General features: G+C 48.8%; 1 protein-coding gene and 1 pseudogene across 1 annotated transcript in view; both read left to right on the forward strand.

Annotated features, from left to right (window-relative positions):
• The window catches only part of TMPRSS5 (transmembrane serine protease 5), a 33,190-nt gene extending 19,509 nt beyond the window's left edge, over positions 1–13,681 (forward strand). The window contains exons 3-14 of the mRNA XM_015590106.2: positions 2,600–2,723; positions 3,083–3,181; positions 3,682–3,804; positions 5,048–5,183; positions 5,512–5,625; positions 7,035–7,078; positions 7,798–7,960; positions 8,936–9,114; positions 10,930–11,028; positions 11,519–11,661; positions 11,885–12,037; positions 13,004–13,681. Coding sequence (XP_015445592.1) covers positions 2,606–2,723; positions 3,083–3,181; positions 3,682–3,804; positions 5,048–5,183; positions 5,512–5,625; positions 7,035–7,078; positions 7,798–7,960; positions 8,936–9,114; positions 10,930–11,028; positions 11,519–11,661; positions 11,885–12,037; positions 13,004–13,012 — 1,380 coding nt within the window. The 5' untranslated portion in view covers positions 2,600–2,605 and the 3' untranslated portion in view covers positions 13,013–13,681. The remainder of the gene's footprint in view (positions 1–2,599; positions 2,724–3,082; positions 3,182–3,681; positions 3,805–5,047; positions 5,184–5,511; positions 5,626–7,034; positions 7,079–7,797; positions 7,961–8,935; positions 9,115–10,929; positions 11,029–11,518; positions 11,662–11,884; positions 12,038–13,003) is intronic.
• A 3,701-nt stretch (positions 13,682–17,382) lies between these two features.
• Positions 17,383–18,040, forward strand: LOC107195745 (annotated as a pseudogene).
• Positions 18,041–19,011: the final 971 nt, after the last annotated feature.

The raw sequence follows: 19,011 nt of genomic DNA on the forward strand, positions 1-19,011 counted from the left end.
AGGGGGAATTGTGCTAGCATGCATGGGGCACACTTTTTGGCACAAAGGACCTGGTTGCTAAGCAACAGTAGTTGGCCTCCCCTCCTCCCTGTAACATTTTTCTGTTTCTAAGCTTCTAGTTAGCAGATGGGAGGGGCTGAGGCTGCCCAGCCCAGCCCTTGGCCCCCTTTCCTGCAACAAGGGGTCTATTCATGGTTTCTGAGCAGAGTTCATTGTCTCTCTGGTGTGTGTCTTTGTGCGTGTGTGTGTGTGGAGGGGGATGAGGGGAGGGGCCATGTGTGAACTAGGGAGACCTCACCCTCCAGTCAGGGTATTTAAGCAATGCTGATCTAGAACAGGAGCAGAACTCTTCCTAGCAGACCCTGGGGCTTTACATCGGTGCTGTTGACCCAAATGGTAAGGCTACATACCTCTGCGCCATCCCTGATCTGGCCTCTCTTTCTTTCTACCACCCACCCCTGGCCCTTGGGATTCTTGGCTGTTAGAAAGAACCTCCTCTAGCGCTCTGGTGCAGGGGCTAGATCCTAGAGGGGGCCCTGTGTGGCCAACCTCCTGGTTTTGTTTCCCCCAGGAGCTGACTTTATTCTCTCTTGTTCCCCATATGCCTAACCAAGTGCTTTGCATGTAGGCAGTGCTCAGCAAATCATTATTACACTGAACTCCTACTCAAAAGGAGGACCAGGAGGTCCTGTACAATTAGTGACCATTTTCCTAGGCTGCCACATGAGTTTGGACAAATGAGGTTTGAGGTGGGGCAGCACCTGAGGTGAGGCCAGTTTTTCCAGAAGTTGAATTGAAAGAAAGCCAAGTTCCCTCAATACTGAGACAGGAAGAAAGGCTGGGCATTACCTGGAATTCTCTCTAGACCAAGCTGTATTGACAGAGAAAGGTGGTCTGCAGGGGAGATGGGAGTTACTTCAACTTTAAGGGGCCTTGTCTGCTTTACTAGACTACACGTTCCTTGAAGAAAGGATCCATAGCTTATACATATTTCTTTTTCTTATTCCTAATGTTTGCATTGTACTTTATAAAATCCTTTTAATCACATAATCTTGTTTAGCCTCCTATCCCTCCCTCCTTCCTTCCTTTCTTCTCTCCTTCCTTCCCTCCCTCCTTCTCTCTCTCTCTCTCTCTCTCTCTCTCTCTCTCTTCCTTCCTTCCTCCCCTCCTTTCATTCAGTGTACCTTAACTGAATTCCCATTTTGTGCTAGGCCCTAAGCTAGGCCCTGGGATGCCTGGGTCAGTAAGGAAAGAGAGAGAAGTAGATGAACATAAAAGGGCCAGCTTCTTGGGCAAGTGACATTTAAGCTGATTCTTGAAGGGTCATAGGAGTCAGCTATATGGGGAGGGGGACAGCAGGGGCAACATCTCTGTGATGTGAGAGCCCGTGGAGGTGCTGAGGACTTGCATGTGTGTTGGTATGACCCTAAGTTCTGCTATGGAGAGGGTTAGTGCTGGCAGGTATGGATGGAGTGATGAGGAAGGGTAAGATCATAGAGGATGCTGTGAACCATGCCACAGAGCTTTGGATTTACTCTGAAGGCTACAAAGCTTCACTGGGCACTTTAAAGGCAGGGCTAGCTTGCTCATGTTTGCATTTTAGCAAGATTGCTCGGGCATGGAGAATAAATGGAGGGAGACAAGGCACTAGAAGTGAGGAGACCACTTATTGGGAAACAGGGGTTATCGCTTCTATTTTATAAATGGGAAAATTGACTTTTGGAGAGACAGTGAGTTGTTAAGTTCACGTAGTAGGCTGTAGACCTAGCTTTGAACCGCTGGTCCAGTATTTTTTCCAAAATCTTAGTTTCGATTACTCTTCTTCATGGCACATGGACTTCAGGCAAATGTATAACTTACTCTTACCCTCATGCCTTTTCCTCTTCAATACTCTTTTCCTGGAATTCCCAGTGGCCATATACATCAGTTCAAATCCTAGTCATCTATGAGAGCCCATCTCAGAGAATGCCTCTTCTAGAAGGTCTTTTTTGATTTCCCCAGTGAAAAGTAAGCTCTCCTTCTTAGTGTACTGCTTCGTTTACATGACTTATCTTCAGGACTCAAATGCAATGTCTCTGAGGCAGTGGTGGTGGAGATTCATGTTAATTTATCGTGAGGTCCTTACAATATCTCCCGTTGTAGCCTGTCTACTTGAGCTCAGTACTGTTTACTGAATGAATGGATGGATGGTGCACTGAGGAAGGGTACTTCTTTCTCTGAGATAGGAGGGAATGAAGAAGGGTGGGATCTTGAGGCCTGAGGAGGGATACCAAAGGACTCAGCAGATGCGCTCCATGCTCATGGGAGGCAAGGTTTGGAGGTGGTAAAGATTGTGAGCTTTGGAATCAGCCCAGTCTGGGTTCAAGTCTCTGACACTTACTGGCTAGGTGAGAGTAAGGCGTGTGGGGTTAGGGGTTCCAGGAGAGCATAGAGGGTCTGGAGGGATATCTATGGGAACACACAAAGACTCTCCAAGATGAAAAAAGGCTTGCAAGTGGCTATGATAGCATGGCCGGGGTTAGAGAGTGGAGGCTTGTAGTGGCCTGTGACTTCTCTCCTTGGTGTGGGGATCCTGAGTGACTGGCAACTATTTCCCCAGAGCCCGATGCTGGATGGCCAAGCCCCCACGGAGGCTCAGTATGCAGAGGAGGGCCCAGGACCCTGGATCTTCAGAGCAGAGCTGGGAGACCCACTACGGAGGCCTGAGGCCCAGCAGCAACCCAGTAGGGCAGACTGGGCTGTCAGGGAATGATAGGGTGGGGGCAGTGAAGGGATAATCTTCTTATCCCCTCCCCGATTCTCTTCTTCCTCAGATCCTCCATGGGTCAGCCCCAAATGATTGATGGGAGAGGCCGTCTTGCTATTTATCCCAGATCTGATTTTGCTCTCTGTTTTCCATTTTGGGGATTGAGTGGGATCTGTGGGCTTCAGGAGTGATGGGAAGCGGGAGGTGGGCACGTGCAGCAGGGCAAACTCCTGCTGTAGCTCAGTGGCTGCCTAGCCCCACAGTGGTGCCTCAGGGTGGAGTGAGGCTGGCAGCCAAGAGCAAGGCACTCAGACATTGCTCTGCCATCCCCCACAGTCTCTCTGGCAGAGTGTTGGTGCTCCAGGCGGCGCGGCTGTGCGGTGCTGGCAGCCCTGGGGCTGCTGGCTGGTGCGAGCGTTGGCTCATGGCTTCTAGGTCAGTGCTGGGACCTTTCGGTGATCTGGGGAGGGACAAAGAAGACCTGAGGGATGTTGGAAGAGAGCGCTGGTGCATGCAGATGTTAAAGGCAGATGGATGAGCGTCTCTCTCATTAACTGAGTGGACAAGGGGAGATGTGATGAAACTGCAGCTGGAGGGATTTAGGCTCTACATGAGGACAGTCTAGAACTATAGTGAGAAATGCAAGGTACCTGAATGGGTGAATTAAGGAGGTGCTGGCCAAACTTTTCCTAGAAATCTTTCCCAGTCAGAGACAAAGAGAGATGGAGAGATGGAGAGAGCACTGTGCCTCTCCTCAGCGTGTTAGGTAGGGACCTGCATAAGGCAGAGTGGTTGATGAGGTGTCCCCAGATGGCTGCTTTTGCCTCTCTCTGCTGCAGGTGTCTTGTTCTGCCCCTTGTCCCCCTCCTGTGGGAATCCCTCCCATTTCCCCAGCTTCTCCTCTATGACTGTCTCCTTGTCCTTGTCCTCTGAAGCACTGCATCTGTGGCCAGCTGCCTCTCGGCCCATTTCCGGGGCCTTGCAGGATGAGGCTATGACTTTGAGCTGCTCAGAGGCCAATGGAGAGGAAGCCCTGCTCCCCTCGCTTCCCAAAACAGGTGGGCCACACCCCATGGCTACAAGACTCCCCAGCCTTGAGCTCCTTCACAGTTCTGGACTCCTCTTCTGGCTGGGGGCAAGAGAACCAATGTGAAGGCCCAAGACTTTGCTGCTACCCATCTGGGTCTCCTCCTCTCGTGTGATTGTGGTGACATAGTCTAGCCTTGAAGAGCTGATCTCTAATTTTGGGCTTTCAACACCCCCCGGGGATTGCCTTGACCTCTAGCTGTGGAATATCCAGGAGCCCAGGAGGGATGTCAGGAGGGATGGCAACTTGCCATTTTGGGCAGAGTGAGCCAGCAAGGGGTTGGGGGAAGAGGAGCCAGGTAGGTGGGGAGATAGTATGTGACTGGCATGTCTTCATCCAGTTGTCACTTATAGGGCTGGGAACATCACTATACATTGTCACCCCTTTACCCTGACATTGTCCTCTCCTCTTCAGGCAAGAGTTGAACATCAGAAAGTATGATGCTGCTGAGGCTGGGGTTAGAATCAGTTATAGAAGTTAGTTAGAACTAGCTTGGAGCCAGCCTTTTGCTAGCTGTGTGACTTTGGGCACATTACTTCTTTGAGCTTCCAATTCCTTCTCTATGAAATAGAGGTAAAAATATCCACTGCATGAAGTTGTGAGGATAGTACAAACTAATATATAAAAGAGCTTAGCACATAGCCTGGAAAAAAACAGAGATGTTCAATAAATGGTAACCATCACTAGTATTGTCACAAGATTTGAAATCAGAAGACATGGACTTAGTCCTGGATCCATCACTTGCAGATTTTGTGGTCTTAGGCAGGTCGCTTAACCTTCATGCCTTAGTTTTCCCTCTGCAGAATGGGAAGGATGGTAATACTCACCCCACAGGGCTGCCATGACGATGAGCGATGGATCACATGTAAAAGCATTTGGTTAAAACGGAAGACTGAAATGCTGCACAGATAGGGTTATTTTGTTCTCAGAAACAGCCAGATGTACTGGGGAACAGGGAGCCTGACACTGGGCGATCCAGACTCTATTATTAAGGACTCTGATCCCACAGTGGGCAGGATCAGCTCCCCCTGCCCTCCCCACTCCTCCACCCAACAGCAGATGGGATGTGGCTTTCATGCTATGGTTCAGTATCTTACCCAGACTCTATTATTAAGGACTCTACAGATCCTACAGTGGCCAGGTTCAGCTCCCCCTGCCCTCCCCACCCCTCCACCCGACAGCAGGTGGGATGTGGCTTTCATGCTATGGTTCAGTATCTTTCAGAATAAACACTGAGGACTTCTTGCTGCAAGTACAGTTGAGGGCCCGGCCAGACTGGCTCCTGGTCTGCCACGAGGGCTGGAGCTCTGCCCTGGGTGTGCAGATCTGCCGGAGCCTTGGGCATCTCAGGTAACTGGGGCCAGACCTGAAGCCTGGGGAGGGTGGAGGGCTAGCAGCAGGGGATGGGGAGTTAGAGACCTTTATCTGCCTGTCATGCTCAAAGTGCTCAGGGAATGGCAAGAGGTCATTTTGGTCATCTTGGACATGATGGTGCCCCATCCTATATCTCTCCTTTGAGTGTCTTTGTTTTCTAACAAACAAATCTCAGAAGAGGCAATTGTTATAGCCATGCTTGGTCACTATCTGGATGTAGTATCTCATGCACGTTCCAGTTATTAACCACCACCTCTCATGCTGCGGCCAATTTCCTCCTGTTCTGTTCTTTTCTTCTGCCAAGTCTTATTCACCACAAGGGGGTGAACCTGTCTGACATCAAGCTCAACAGCTCTCACAAGTTTGCTCAGCTCCCTCCTAAACTAGGAGGTGTCCTGGAGGAGGTGTGGCAACCCAGGTAAGGCTACTGAGGAGATGAGTGGGGTCCCTTACTTCCTGGTGAGCAAGCAGTTCAGCAAAAATCTTCCCGTCACTGGAGCCTGGTGGCTTGGACATTGGTGGTGTAAGACAGGAGGACAAAGAGGAACATTTCCTGATCAGAAATTACAAACTCAGATCCACGCGCCTGCCCATCCAAGTTTCACACACGTTATCTTACTTGCCCCTTGCAAGAACTGTGAGATGGGTTGTTATTGTCACAGTATTTGACATGGTACTCTTATTCCCACTTTACAGGTGGGTAAATTGAGCCTTGATCAGGAAAAAGGCCTTGTCCAAGGTTATAGAACTAATAAGCTGCCAAACCAAGTCTTAGAACCGGGCTCCTGTCTCCAAACTGACTGCTCTCTCACCCCTGCCACATTTTATTTGGATAATTCTCGAGTCTTGGATAAGTCTCAGGAAAGAGATGGTTGATTTGTTCTGGTTAAGAGCTGATTCGATCCTGGAGACCCTCCAGAGAAGAGGGCTCTGGGATAGAGTGAGTCCTTCCCCAGATCGTGGGGGTGGGCACATGCTGAGAAGGTCTTTGCTCTGCCTGGGCTTCTTCCAGCTGCCCAGCAGCTTCCCGGGCTGGCTGGGCTCCCCATCACCGCTCCGAAGCTTTCTTATCTTCACACCACTTTTCTTGTCTGAACCCATTTCTCAGGCCCTTCCTATCCAGCTCCCGCCCTCTGAGGGTCCATCATGGGAACATGGGTATAGATTAGGGAGGCTTCGAATGCTATCTTAGAGACCCGAACAGACAAAGGGAAGCAGGAGTAGGACTGACTCTGCCAGGAGAGCCAGAGGGCTGTGGTTTTGAGAAACTAGAAGGAACTAAGAATCCAGGCACTGGGCTATGAGGGGCAAGAGATGAGTGAAGAAAGAAAAGAGGGCTTTGGAACTGAAGTTTATGCTAAGGAAAAAGAAGGGAAAAAAACAAGGATGTGGATATTCAGGGCCAGGCAAGGGGCTTGGAATAGAGACTAGAGTAAGCCCGGGAAGGAGCACGGGCAGAGTCCTGTTCACTCCCCACTCGTTTCTTCACTCATCCACCAAACGCACATTTACTCAGGGACGCTTAGCAGGAACGGCTGGGCTTTCTCATTCACGAATACCTGATTTATAACTTTGGGCCTTACCCAAAGCAACCCTTGAGGACCATGAAGTCTAGCTGGTGTTTTGGGGCAATTGGACAGTGTGCACACTGTGTCCTGGAGACTTGTTTTGAGGAGGGACTTAGGGGCTTGGGTAGGGGTGGGAACCAGATGGCTATGGCTACATGAGAGGCCTCCTCTGACTCCGACCTTCCTCCATGCCCTTGGGTGGGTGCTCAGCCTCGAGTGGGTCCCTGCCCAGCTTCTTGCTGGTGCCTCTGTTTTGCAGGGACAACTGCGCTTCTGGCCAAATTGTTTCCCTCAAATGCTCTGGTGAGTCATATCTTGGACCTAGGAAGGTAGTGGTGGGAAGAAGGAATCTCTCCTCACCCCCACCCACAATTCCATGTGCGGAATAGCCCTATAGAGAGGCTCGGTTGGGTCTGGGGTGGGGTTTCCTGTCTACCTGCCCATCTGCCTGCCAGGACACTTCTTGCAGACACAGTTCAGCCCAAACGGAGCCCTGTCTAAGTCTTTGTCATATCCTCCACCAGCCACTGGCCCAGGCAGATGGTCTCCTTGCTTCACTACCTGACACTACCTGCCTTGGCCTCTGATACTCACTCCCCCTTTCTTCTGGAGAGCCTTGAAGTTGGAAATATTACTGGATATTAACCAGTTAGCAGCTTCAGGAGATCAAGGAGGGTACTGAATTAGGGGTCAAATGGGAAACAGTCTGTGTAGTTCCTTTCATTTCTCTTCCCATGCATCTGTCCATCTCGGCATTGATCCTTCCATGCATCCACCCACACACCTCTTATAGGACAGGCGTTTCATTAGTTATTGGGGCTCCATAGATAACACAGCCATGGTCCCTGCTCTAGTGAGCTCACAGCCTGGTAGGGTCTGCAGGTGCGTAATCAACATTTCTACTTAGGACCAGGAATAATAGATGTAAGCTATTCGCACTGGACTACACTTGCTGAGCATTAAGACTGTGCCGATACCCACATCTCTTTCTTTCCAACTTACTGGTGCTTCTCTGTTTGCAGAGTGTGGAGCAAGGCCCCTGGCTTCTCGGATAGTGGGTGGGCAGGCTGTGGCTCCTGGGCGCTGGCCCTGGCAGGCCAGTGTGGCCCTGGGCTCCCGGCACACATGTGGGGGCTCTGTGCTGGCACCACACTGGGTAGTGACCGCTGCGCACTGCATACACAGGCAAGTCTCAGGATGCTGGGGAGGAGAGTGCCTCAGTCACTTTTTCTGTTTGGCCATTGGTACATCCTGTATAAAATGTCCATGTCCAACTGTCTGCCTCCCCATGTCCGCTGTGAGTGGGCACGATGGTGTTTGTGAAATTCTCCCTGTTCAGTGCCAAGAACAGCTGTACATGAATAGCTGTAATAATACAAGTATCGGTTCTTTATATTTTTTAAGTTTTAAGTTTTTAAAGTGCTTTCATACTCATTGTACTCTGTGTTTCTTAACGTTTATCACCACTCTAATTAAACCGTTTTCCATGTAATTATTTGTTTAATATCTTTCTTCTCCTTTAGACTGGAAGCTCCACAAGAGCAGGGACTCAGTCTTGTTTTCCACTGAATCCCTCTGTTGATTTTCCCACTGCCTTGTCCTCATGGCCTAGAACAGTCCTGGAATACAGCAGGTGCTTAATAAATACTGGTTGTAGCAATGAAGGATGAATGATGACTGAATGAGCTCTTTGGCCCTCTTTGCTTGGTGGTAAGCAGGGCAGATATTGTAATCCTCATGTTACAATGAGGAAACTGAGGCTGGGAGAAGTGAAATGACTCCCCAGAATCACGTACTGTAAGTGGAAAGACAGGACTGATGGATGTTTTCCTGATTTAGAGTTACATCATACAAGGCCCTTCGATGTTTGCTGTAAAACTTGGAGGGGGTCTATGTAGGGGAGTGGGGATGGTGGTTGCAGATGACACATAATGTCTTACTTCTCTATCCATCAATACTTGAGCATTTATTAAGCACCTACTGCATGCCCACTGTCTTGCCATCTTTGAGGGGGTACTCAGGGGTTCTGGGAGCTTACAGCCTAGTGATGGGGGTCCCCACTAATAGCCTCTCTGGTCAGCTTCCTCCACCCTCCACCTCACTTATGTCAACCTCTTCTGCCCCTTCCTTTCCCGGGCTCAGCATGGTTCCTGTGTACAGTTTCAGGCTGTCCCGCCTGTCTAGCTGGCGAGTCCATGCGGGGCTGGTCAGCCACAGTATGGTCAGGCCACACCAGGGGACTGTGGTGGAGAGGATCATCCCCCACCCTCTCTACAGTGCCCAGAATCATGACTACGATGTCGCCCTCCTGCGGCTCCGGACACCGCTCATGTTCTCAGGTGAGGCGCTGGCTCCGGGTGAGCAGGTGCAGGCTGTGGTGAGAGAGGAGCAGGCATAGGGAGGGCCGAAAGGCAAGATTTCTAAGGTTTCCTCTTAGTGCTGTAAACCTTAAAGCAGGGGTCTCCAACCACTGGGGCATAGACCGGTACCAGTCCGTGGTCTGTTAGGAACCAGGCCGCACAGCAGGAGGTGAGTGGCGGGTGAGTGAGCGAAGCTTCATCTGTATTTGCAGCCCCTCCCCAGTGCTAGCATCACTGCCTTAGCTCCACCTCAGATCATCAGCCATTAGATTCTCATAGGAGCACCAGTTCCTGGTGCCAAAAAGGTTGGGGACCGCTGCCTTAAAGCATTCAGTTCATTTGGTGACTTACTGCACTTAGCATCACCTGGACCCAAAGTGCACAAACTCTTTTGGGGACAAATGTTCTGGCCCTTTTCATAGCTGGGCTGCAGGCAGGATTTGCCTCCAGGTTGCAAGCAGAGCTTTACAGTTGCTCCTTCTATCAATAGCCTCCCTGTGCCTGTCTTCAGGCTGGTCCTCGGTCCCAGCCACCTTGTGGCATGTTATAGTTAATAAGATTTCTTTTTTCAAATATTCTTTCACTTGATCCTCATAAGAACCTTGACAGGTAGATGACGCAGGTACATACAGATAAGGACACTGAATTTAGTGAGGGAAGTGACTTTTTTTTTAAGTCCATGCGGCAAATAGTTCCTGAGCCTGGTGTGCTGACTCTGGGGCCAGGCTTCTCCATAGCATCTGTCCTAGAAGGGCACCTCCAACAACACATGTGCACGTGCACACTCCCCTACAAACACATACATATGCACAGAAACAGACAAACGTGCAATGCTCACACAAGTATACATGTACACTCACTCTCATGCACACACAGTCACATCATACATACTTGTGTGCATGCACTCCCAAATACTACATGCTCACATCATATACACTTGTGTGCATGCACTCACAAATACTTAGCACTTCTCCCTCCCATTGTGACCTGCAGTCTTGGATTTCCCCAACAACAGTTGTTGCTATATGCCTTTCACAAACTTTATATATGGGTACTCTCTGAACTGTTATTCAATAGTTAATATTTCCAAATTGACGTCAATATATTTAAAAGGGGAACTTTAAGTTACTTCCTAACTGGAGAACCCATATTACTTATAGTAAATAGATAATCACAAAAGTACACAGTGAAAACAAAACAGTGTTCTAGTTCTAGCTGGGTGCTGTCCTCTGCAGAATTGCTGTGCCCGGGACCTGCTCCCTCTGTGTTTAAATGGAGGTTGACAGGCACTAAAAGGAGCACCAGAGGGAATCTTTCTCCTTCATGCAGTTGGAGGGACTCTCTCCCCACGTGAATCAGTGTTTATTTAACGGCACATCTGTGTACTGCCTAAGAATATATGCGGGCTCCTCCTGTAGGGCGCATCACACACTTTTGTAAACAATGCCCCAAGAAGAACCAAACACCCTGGGGAAAATCCGAAATGGGTCCTCATTAGGAGAAGTTGGGTACAAAGGCCCAGAAGGAATTCCATTCTCCCTCAGTCCCCATTCCTCTTCAGGTGGGGACGTGTGCGGTGTGTACGCTGCCCAATCCAGAGGGTGCCATGCGCACTGAAGTTTATATATTGTCCTCTGTGTGAGTGGTGACCCCCAAGGTGTTATAGTGCTGAACCTGCACACTGTATAGGAGGACTAGGTGGAGACCAAGAACCAGGACAGTTTGAGAAGGGGCACCCAGGCTCAAGGAGGGAAACTGAGCCTGAGAGGGACCCAGGACCACGCCTCTCCACAGACACCGTGGGCGCTGTGTGCCTGCCGGCCGAAGAGCAGGATTTTCCGAGGGGTTCACAGTGCTGGGTATCTGGCTGGGGCCACACCGACCCCAGCCACAGTAAGTCAACTCCCAGGGCCCTGGCTGCAAATGGGTATGGGAATGGGGGGCGGGGCATCCTTCCCAAGGAGAGGCACTTCCACCTCCCCCAGTCACATTCCAGTGCCAGTCTACTTGTCCTCTGGTGTCACCATCGGCCAGGCCTAGGGGCCCCAGTCTTCCCTGTCTGGTCTTTCTGAGAGAACAACCCCCGAATTTCCCCTAAACCCAGGCCCTTTACTTTCGCTACCTTTGTCCCAGGAGTGCCAAGGCCTTAGTATTTGAGGTTGTGTATGAGAGTTCTACTCCTCTTCACTCCCAGACTCCAAGTCTGACAGACCCTTGCCTCCTTGTTCAGGGTCCACAGCCCACATCCTGGGATCCCTTCTTTTGGTCTCTGTTTCTCTGGGGCCTTTAACCACCTCCCTTCTTGCTGCTCTGCCTTCTTGGGCCTTGCTTTGTGCCCTTTGGCCTTGCTGTGTCCCTCTATCTCTGTGTCTGCCTCCTGCAGCCCACAGCTCGGACACTCTGCAGGACACCATGGTGCCGCTGCTTAGCACCCAGCTCTGCAACAGCTCCTGCGTGTACAGCGGGGCCCTCACCCCCCGCATGCTGTGTGCCGGCTACCTGGACGGGAGGGCTGATGCCTGCCAGGTGTGGCAGGGAGGGGGCTGTGGTGGAGTGGGTAGCAGGGGTCCTGCTGTGGCTTGGCCCCTTGTCTGAGCAGCATCCCTAGGAGGGGTGAAGAAAGGCAGGATCCATGCTGGAAGCGGAAGGGGCCTGGAATGCAGGGTCTGCTAACCAGGGAGGTCTGGTGCTCCTCTACCTGGAAGCACTAACTGCCTGTTCCTCTGGTTTCTGTGCCTGGATCCCCCAGGGAGATAGCGGGGGGCCCCTGGTGTGCCCAGATGGGGGCACATGGCGCCTCGTGGGGGTGGTCAGCTGGGGTCGAGGCTGCGCAGAGCCCAATCACCCTGGCGTCTATGCCAAGATTGCTGAGTTCCTGGACTGGATCCACAATACGATATGGGTGAGTGTGGAGGCCGGGGTGAGGCGGGGAAGTTTGTAGAGGACCTGTTCCTTGGAACCTGTGACCCTTACCCCTTAGGCCTGGGCCATGCTGGGGGCTTGGGAGGGGCTAGAGAATGTTCCCCAGGAGGGATGAAGCAGAAATGATGCTTATTATGTTGAATCCATTGGCTTTCTAGCCATTTAAGCATAAACTGGGGAAGAGTAGATATGAGTTTGTATTGTACCCCAGGTCTACCATTTACTGTGTGAACTTTGGCAAGTTCCTAACTGGTAAACCTCAGTTGCCTGGTAATAACCATCGTGGCTACCTGGTATGCTATTGTGACAATTCAATGTGGTAAGACCTGTATAAGGTCTGCACAGTGCTAGGCTTAGAGCGAGTGATCCTCATGTTATTTTTGGATTTATTTATGACCATCACTCACCCTTGATTTCTAAGGGAGTTACTGGTGCCCATATTCCCTGCACTACAGAGAGAGCTCAGCATTTAGCAATTTAGGTTTGGCAACTAATTAATTCTTGTGCGACATTGGGCAAGCCACTCGCTTCATCTATTCAGTGGGAGGGCCAAGTGAGATAATGTGTATAAAAACACATTATTTGTATCAAGTACTTCACAAATGCTGATCATGATAAAGAAAAGCATTTTTCTGCAAGATTGGGCATGGGGTGGGTGGTAGCTAATAAACTTTAGGGTTTACAGGGGACATATGCATCCATCATCTCGTTCAAACCTTAAAAAAACCTAGAGAAGTGGATATTTTTAGCCCGATTTGGTAGAAGCGGAAATGAAGTTCTGAAGAGTTAAGTGATTTACTAAAATGAAAATTACTTGGCTAGTGCATGCTGGAGCCACGCTGTGGATCCAGCTCCTTCCTCTTTCAGCTCAGGAATCTCTCCCCTAATCCCATCGTTTCCTCCATCTCACTCATACCAACCTCATGTTTTCTGGGATCTCTGGCAGGTCCACTAGATGGAGAAGCAGCAGACCCCGAAGCAGAAGGCATGGATTTCCTATCACTGCACAAGAGACAGTCACCACCCATGGGCCAGCCTCCAGGCCATAGAGCTCTCTCCTCACACTCTGATTTCCAGTTTCTCTATCTCACCAGCGAGTCCCAATGACGAGAGAGAGGCTGAGGCAGAGTTGGAGCGTGGGGCAGCTGCTGAACGTCGGGGAGGAGCTGAAAAGGAAGAGGATGCCGGAAGCAGCCTGCCCTTCTGCTCTCTCCCCTGCCTAGCCACTGTGCCCATCTTTTGGGAGGATGCTCAGGGATACCCTGGGCCTTCCTTCTCCCTGTGCCCTCCACCCTGCCTCTGGATGCTCCTGGGAAGATGGAGTCAAGACCGAGCCAGCCCAGATTAAGCCCATGGAGTCAGGATCCTCCCTACTTTGCTGTGGTTGGTCTCACCTGCTTCCTGTTCTTACTTGGCTTTGGCTGGCCCTGCTTGGAGCAGGGGTAGGAGTAGGGGCTACTGTAAAAATATTCTGGTTGGTGTTGGAATAGGTTGGTTTCAAATGACAGTTTTGTGAACTGGTCCAAAGAGTTCTGTTATTAAAATGAAGATATGTATGGTCTATGTCCAGTCTCCTGCCCCCCTCTCCCCCACAGACCCTCACATTAAAAGGTAAAATTACAATCTTCCCCCCATACATGTTTCTTAAAACTATGGAATTGACTCCTGCTCATCTCTCTAGACTTTTGGTATGTATATATTTATTTAATTCTTTACATTTGTCAAATCTGCATGTCATGATCTGCAACAAAAAGCCCCAGCCATCTAGGTGCTAAGACGCTGCAAAGTCTGAGAAACACTTAGGTCAGAGCTCTCTTAGGTCTGGCTTCCCAACGAGACCCATCGCTTTTTCTTAGCTCTTTGCTCAGAACTGGGCCTTCTGGCTTGGGGAGAGTTCCTTGTTATAACTAGTTAGTATTTTCCTGGTTAAGTTTCTCCCCTAGTCTCGCCTCTCTAGCAATTAAAATGCAATTGGGAGCTTGTTTCTGAAAACTGCAATGAATTTTTTATGGTGCTTACCCAAGGAAATGCAATTAGCATTTAGCAATAACAACTTTTTGTGAGTTTATCAGCATTTTTTTAAGGGTAGTACAAATGAATATTCATTCCTAGAGGGTCTGCTCCCTTTGCATAAAGTGCACTAAAAAATAAGGGCCTTAATTTACTGTTACTTTATTACTTGGGGAGGAGGTTGTCTGCAGTCTGCTGTCAAATTGCAGAAGCAGCATGGGAGAAGCCCTGGCAGGTGGCCAACAGCTTCACCCTGCTTTTGTAGAGGCCAGACTGCCAGCCTCCACTCTAAGATCTGTTAAGTGCCCATCTCAAAAGGCAGATTCAGGGCAGCCGATCCCCCTGGGCAGGGAGAAGTTACCAGCAAGTCCATCAACTATGATCTTTTTCGTTTCTTATGTCACCCATAAGCAATTGCTTATTTAAAGGAACATTTTTATGTATCGCCGTCATTATGCCCTATTAATAATCAGTAATCATTGAATACTACTTTACAGTTTGTCAGCCCTGCTCACATATAGTATCTCATTTAAATCTCATATCTATGTGGTGAAGATATTATTATTGTGTCCACTTCATAGGGAAGAAAATTAGTTCAGAAAGATTAAGTGACTTCCCAAGACCAGCCAGGAATGCAGAGCCAGGATGTGAACCCTAGGTCTTTTTACTCCAAATCTACATCACGCTTTCGCACATGGATGAACGAGATGGTCCAATTTTGCACAGAAGAGTAGAATTGGAAGATACTTTATCTCAGGCTTAGGCACCTGCCTATGTAATACTTTTTATAGGTGATGCAACCAAAACCTGGGAGGTGACTCCTGCCAGAGACCTTTAGGTAATATTCTTACAGATTTCCAGTTCTCCATGAGATTCATGGTCTGACTTAAATGTTACAAATGAATATTTTCCACAGGAGGACAATAAAGAGAATCCTAATTAGAGAATTTGCTAATAGCGACTCTCTGTTTACCTATGGAAGCTCTTGTCAAGTTACCAGTCAGATCTACAGACTCGGGGGCTCTTAACCTGCCTTTCCTTTGATGGCACCTGCCAATCCAGCCCTTAGGAAAGTGAGAAATGAGTGCATTTCTGGGCTGGCTGCTGGATTTTGAGGGTGGAGAAGGGGGCATGGTAAGTTGGGAAGATTCAGATCCAGAAGAATTTTAATGAGGGCCAGCTGGGTCCCCAACTATGTTAAGCTCTGTAGGGAATTCAGAAGTAGAAAACCCAACTGCCTCATTGGAGCAAAGAGACTTATTTGCAATAAATTATTCGTGGCTAGCCAGGCAGGAAGCTGCGTGGTGAGGTGGTAATTGCTAAGGGAGCTCCAAAGGCCTATCGTTGAATAAGTCAGGGAATTTCTGTGTGCAGGAAATCTATACTCCCCTCCTGGAGAAGTCAGCATCTCATCTGCTTGGGCAGAGCTTTCGAGCCTCCAGAGGCTTCCCATGAAGGTGGCTCCTGGCCACCCTGCCCAGGACAGAGCCTTTCTCTCTTCTTGGGTCTGAAGGGTGCAGTGGGGTGCAGGCTTTCTCTCCTTGTTGGCCCTTTATGTAGTCTTGTGTTTCCTAGAAAGTTTGCTGCAAAAAAAAAAAAAAAAAAAAAAAGGGCAGCCCTGTCATTCCTTGAGAACATTTCTCAGGTTCTTTCTTGCATTTTATTTTTGGAAATGCTGAGCTCACCCACAATGGGATAAAACTAGAAATACTATAAATGTTAAAAGCTGGTAGGGTAGCTGTATCTCTATTATTTTCTCTCTTCTCTGCCTTCTCCTGGCCCTACGCTTAGGACCCTCCTGACTACTCAAAACAGAACCCACCTACATCTGCTCTCACTCTTCCGCCTCCCTCAGCATCCTGCGTCTGGATTCCTCCCCAAAGCACTAATCAGACACACCTGAATGTATCTGCATTTGCCCCACCCTCCAGTCTCTGTTTCCTGCTAAACTGATTGGAGCCCAGCATTGTTATTAGCTGTGTAAACTGAATCTTACCTGTCCCAACTCTAGGAAAGTTCCTAGTGCAGAGGTGGGGAATAGCTTTCTCTTCCTGAGGGTGAGGCTCAACTTTCTTACACATTCCCAGACTGGGAGAGACAAGGCATAGCAGATAGGCACCCTCTGCAGATTTCCAGAGCCTGAAGGCCTCAGGGCAGAGCAGTCCAAGGGAATCTGCTGGAAGCTTTTCACCTGGAGTTGGAGACTCACACAGAATGGAGAGAGGAGTGCTGGCTCCCGAAGGCATGATCTCCCTCTAATGTGCCTCTCTCAGAACAGCAGGTGGGCTCCAGAAGGGCAGGGGCTTTCACAGGGCCAGGCTGGGCTTCTGAGCTTCTTCTCTTCCAGGGACCCTCTGGCTGTGGCATCTGATGGTGGGGAGTCCCATCTGGGATTCTAACCACTTGTGAATGTGCTGCCCTGAGCTAGTGACAGCCTCCCCAGAGTTTGGTCTCCCACCTGTCAAATAAGGGGTACGGGTGAGGTGGTCTCCATGGGATCTGCTTTGTCAGACCAGTTTAACTCAAACCTCCATTGCCTATGGAGACATCTGTCTGCCCACAACTTCCAGTTGGGACACCCATGGAGGAGATCCTGTTTCCTGGGACAGATCTAAAGAAACAAGCTAGCTCTGGTGTCTCAGGCCCACACCAGGACAGCACTCACAGCTGCTCTCCGTTGAGACCTGCCTTCTGGGTCCCTGGGAGGGGAGCCACCAGGCAAAAGATTTTATAGCCACCCGGCCCCTTGTCCTTCTCCCCAGGGTTCGTATCCTGGTGAAGGGTTTAAAGACAAGTCAAACCCTTGTCCTGGCACTGTTCTCAGGTGCTCCCCTACTCCTTCCCGATGCCTCAAGCTCCATGTGCGGCCTCATTGGCCTCCACCTCCTAAAACCAGTGAGGGAATTTCTTCCCTACCGTGAAGACCGTGGACACTTTCCTTCTGCCTATTTTCCCAAGACAGCTCCGAAGCTGGCCACAGAACCCCTCTGCTCTTCAGCCTTTCCCCTCATATGAGGCCAAATAGCGAGGAAAGTTTTGGTTAGCAGAATCATTAACAGGCAGCTCAAGTCTGAGCTGTCCTCTGTCCCCAGCCATGTGCCAGCCTCAGGGAAGGAGAATCCTTTTCATGGCCTTTTAGGTGACCCCACCTTCCCTGTTTTCCCAGAATTGTGCTGGTTTTAACACAGAAAGCCCATGTCTCGGGAAACCCTACAGACATTGGCAAACTGGGACAGTAGGTCATGCTAAGTCCATTGCCCCTCTTCTGTATAAAAGGAGCAAAATCCAGCTCTTTTTGCTGCATCTAATGCAAGGATGAGAACCATTCTCAGCAATCAGATTGCTGACATTCCAGAAAATGCGGCTATCACTCTGAAGAGATGCTCAGTTATTGTGAAGGGCCTCAGAGGCACCCTGTGGAGGGACTTCAATCACATTAATGTAGAACTCTGTCTCCTTGGAAAGAAAAAGAAGAGACTCCGGGTTTACAAATGGTGGGGAAATAGAAAGGAACTGGCTACTGTTCATACTGTCTGTAGTCATGTACAAGAACATGATCAAGGATGTTACACTGGGCTTTTGTTACAAGATGAAGTCTGTGTACACTCACTTCCCCATCAACATGTACACTCACTTCCTCATCAACATTGTTATTCAGGAGAATGGTTTTCTTGTTGAAATTCAAAATTTCTTGGGTAAAATACATCTACAGGGTTCAGATGAAGTCAGGTGTTGCTTGTTCAGTATCTCAAGCCCAGAAAGATAAGTTAATTCTTGAAGGAAATGACATTGAATTTGTATCAAATTGAGTTGCTTTGATTCAACAAGCCACGACAGTGAAAAACAAAGATATCAGAAAAATTTTGGATGATATTTATGTTTCTGAAAAAGGAACAGTTCACCAGGCTGATGAATAAGGTCAAAGTTGTCCAGCTACAGAAATGCCAAGATGTCAAATGATTCCTCAGACTTACCTGTGATATTTTAAAGACAATAAAAATCGTGTATTAAAAAAAAAAAGGAGCAAAATCCGGTGGGCATTGGTCTTCCCCAATTCTCCTTCAGTCTGGTTGGGCTTAAAGAAAGCCTTCTCTGGTGACCTGGAGTTGGAAGACAGAAACTTCCTGAGAATTCTCAAGGTCTGGACGGTTTTGCAAAGGCTGCAACATCAGCACTGCTACCTTGGCCTTAAGGCACTTAGAGTGAGAATCTGTCCTACTGCAGGGTCTGCAGCTGACCTTGCTGCCTCTGCTTTCCCGTGGTGGCTTCTCAGATGATGGCCAGGGCAGGTGTACCTCACCTTGCTTAATTTTTTTATAATATTTTTTTATTTTTAAATTACAGTTGGCATACAATATTACATTAGTTTGAAGTATACGACATTGTCATTAGACATTTAGATAACTTATAAAGTGATCATTCCAATAAAGCTAGTACCCATCTGACATCATACATAGTTATTACGATGTTATTGACTGTATTCCTTGTGCTGTACTTTACAGCCGCATGACTGTAATCCCTTCCCATTTTTCACCTATCCTCTAAACCCTCTCCCATCTAGCAACCATCAAAATGTTCTCATCTATGAGTTTGTTTCTATTTTGTTTGTTTATTTTGTTCTTTAGATTACACATGTAAGTGAGATCATATGGCATTTGTCTTTCTCTGTTTGACTTATTTCACTCAGCAGAATTCCCTTTAGGTCCATTCATGTTGTCATAGGCAGCAAGATTTCGTTCTTTTTTACAGCTGAGAAATATTCCATTGTATATATGTACCACCTCTTCTTTAGCCATTCATCTATTGATGGATATGTTGGCTATTGTAAATAAGGCTGCAGAAAACATATGGATTCACATGTCTCTTTGAAGAAGTGTTTTGAGTTTCTTTGGATAAATACCCAGCAGTGGGATAACTGGGTCCTTCTTTGTCTCTTTTCATAGC

Source organism: Pteropus alecto, unplaced genomic scaffold (assembly GCF_000325575.1).
Source record: "Pteropus alecto unplaced genomic scaffold, ASM32557v1 scaffold224, whole genome shotgun sequence".
Lineage (NCBI taxonomy): Eukaryota > Metazoa > Chordata > Mammalia > Chiroptera > Pteropodidae > Pteropus > Pteropus alecto.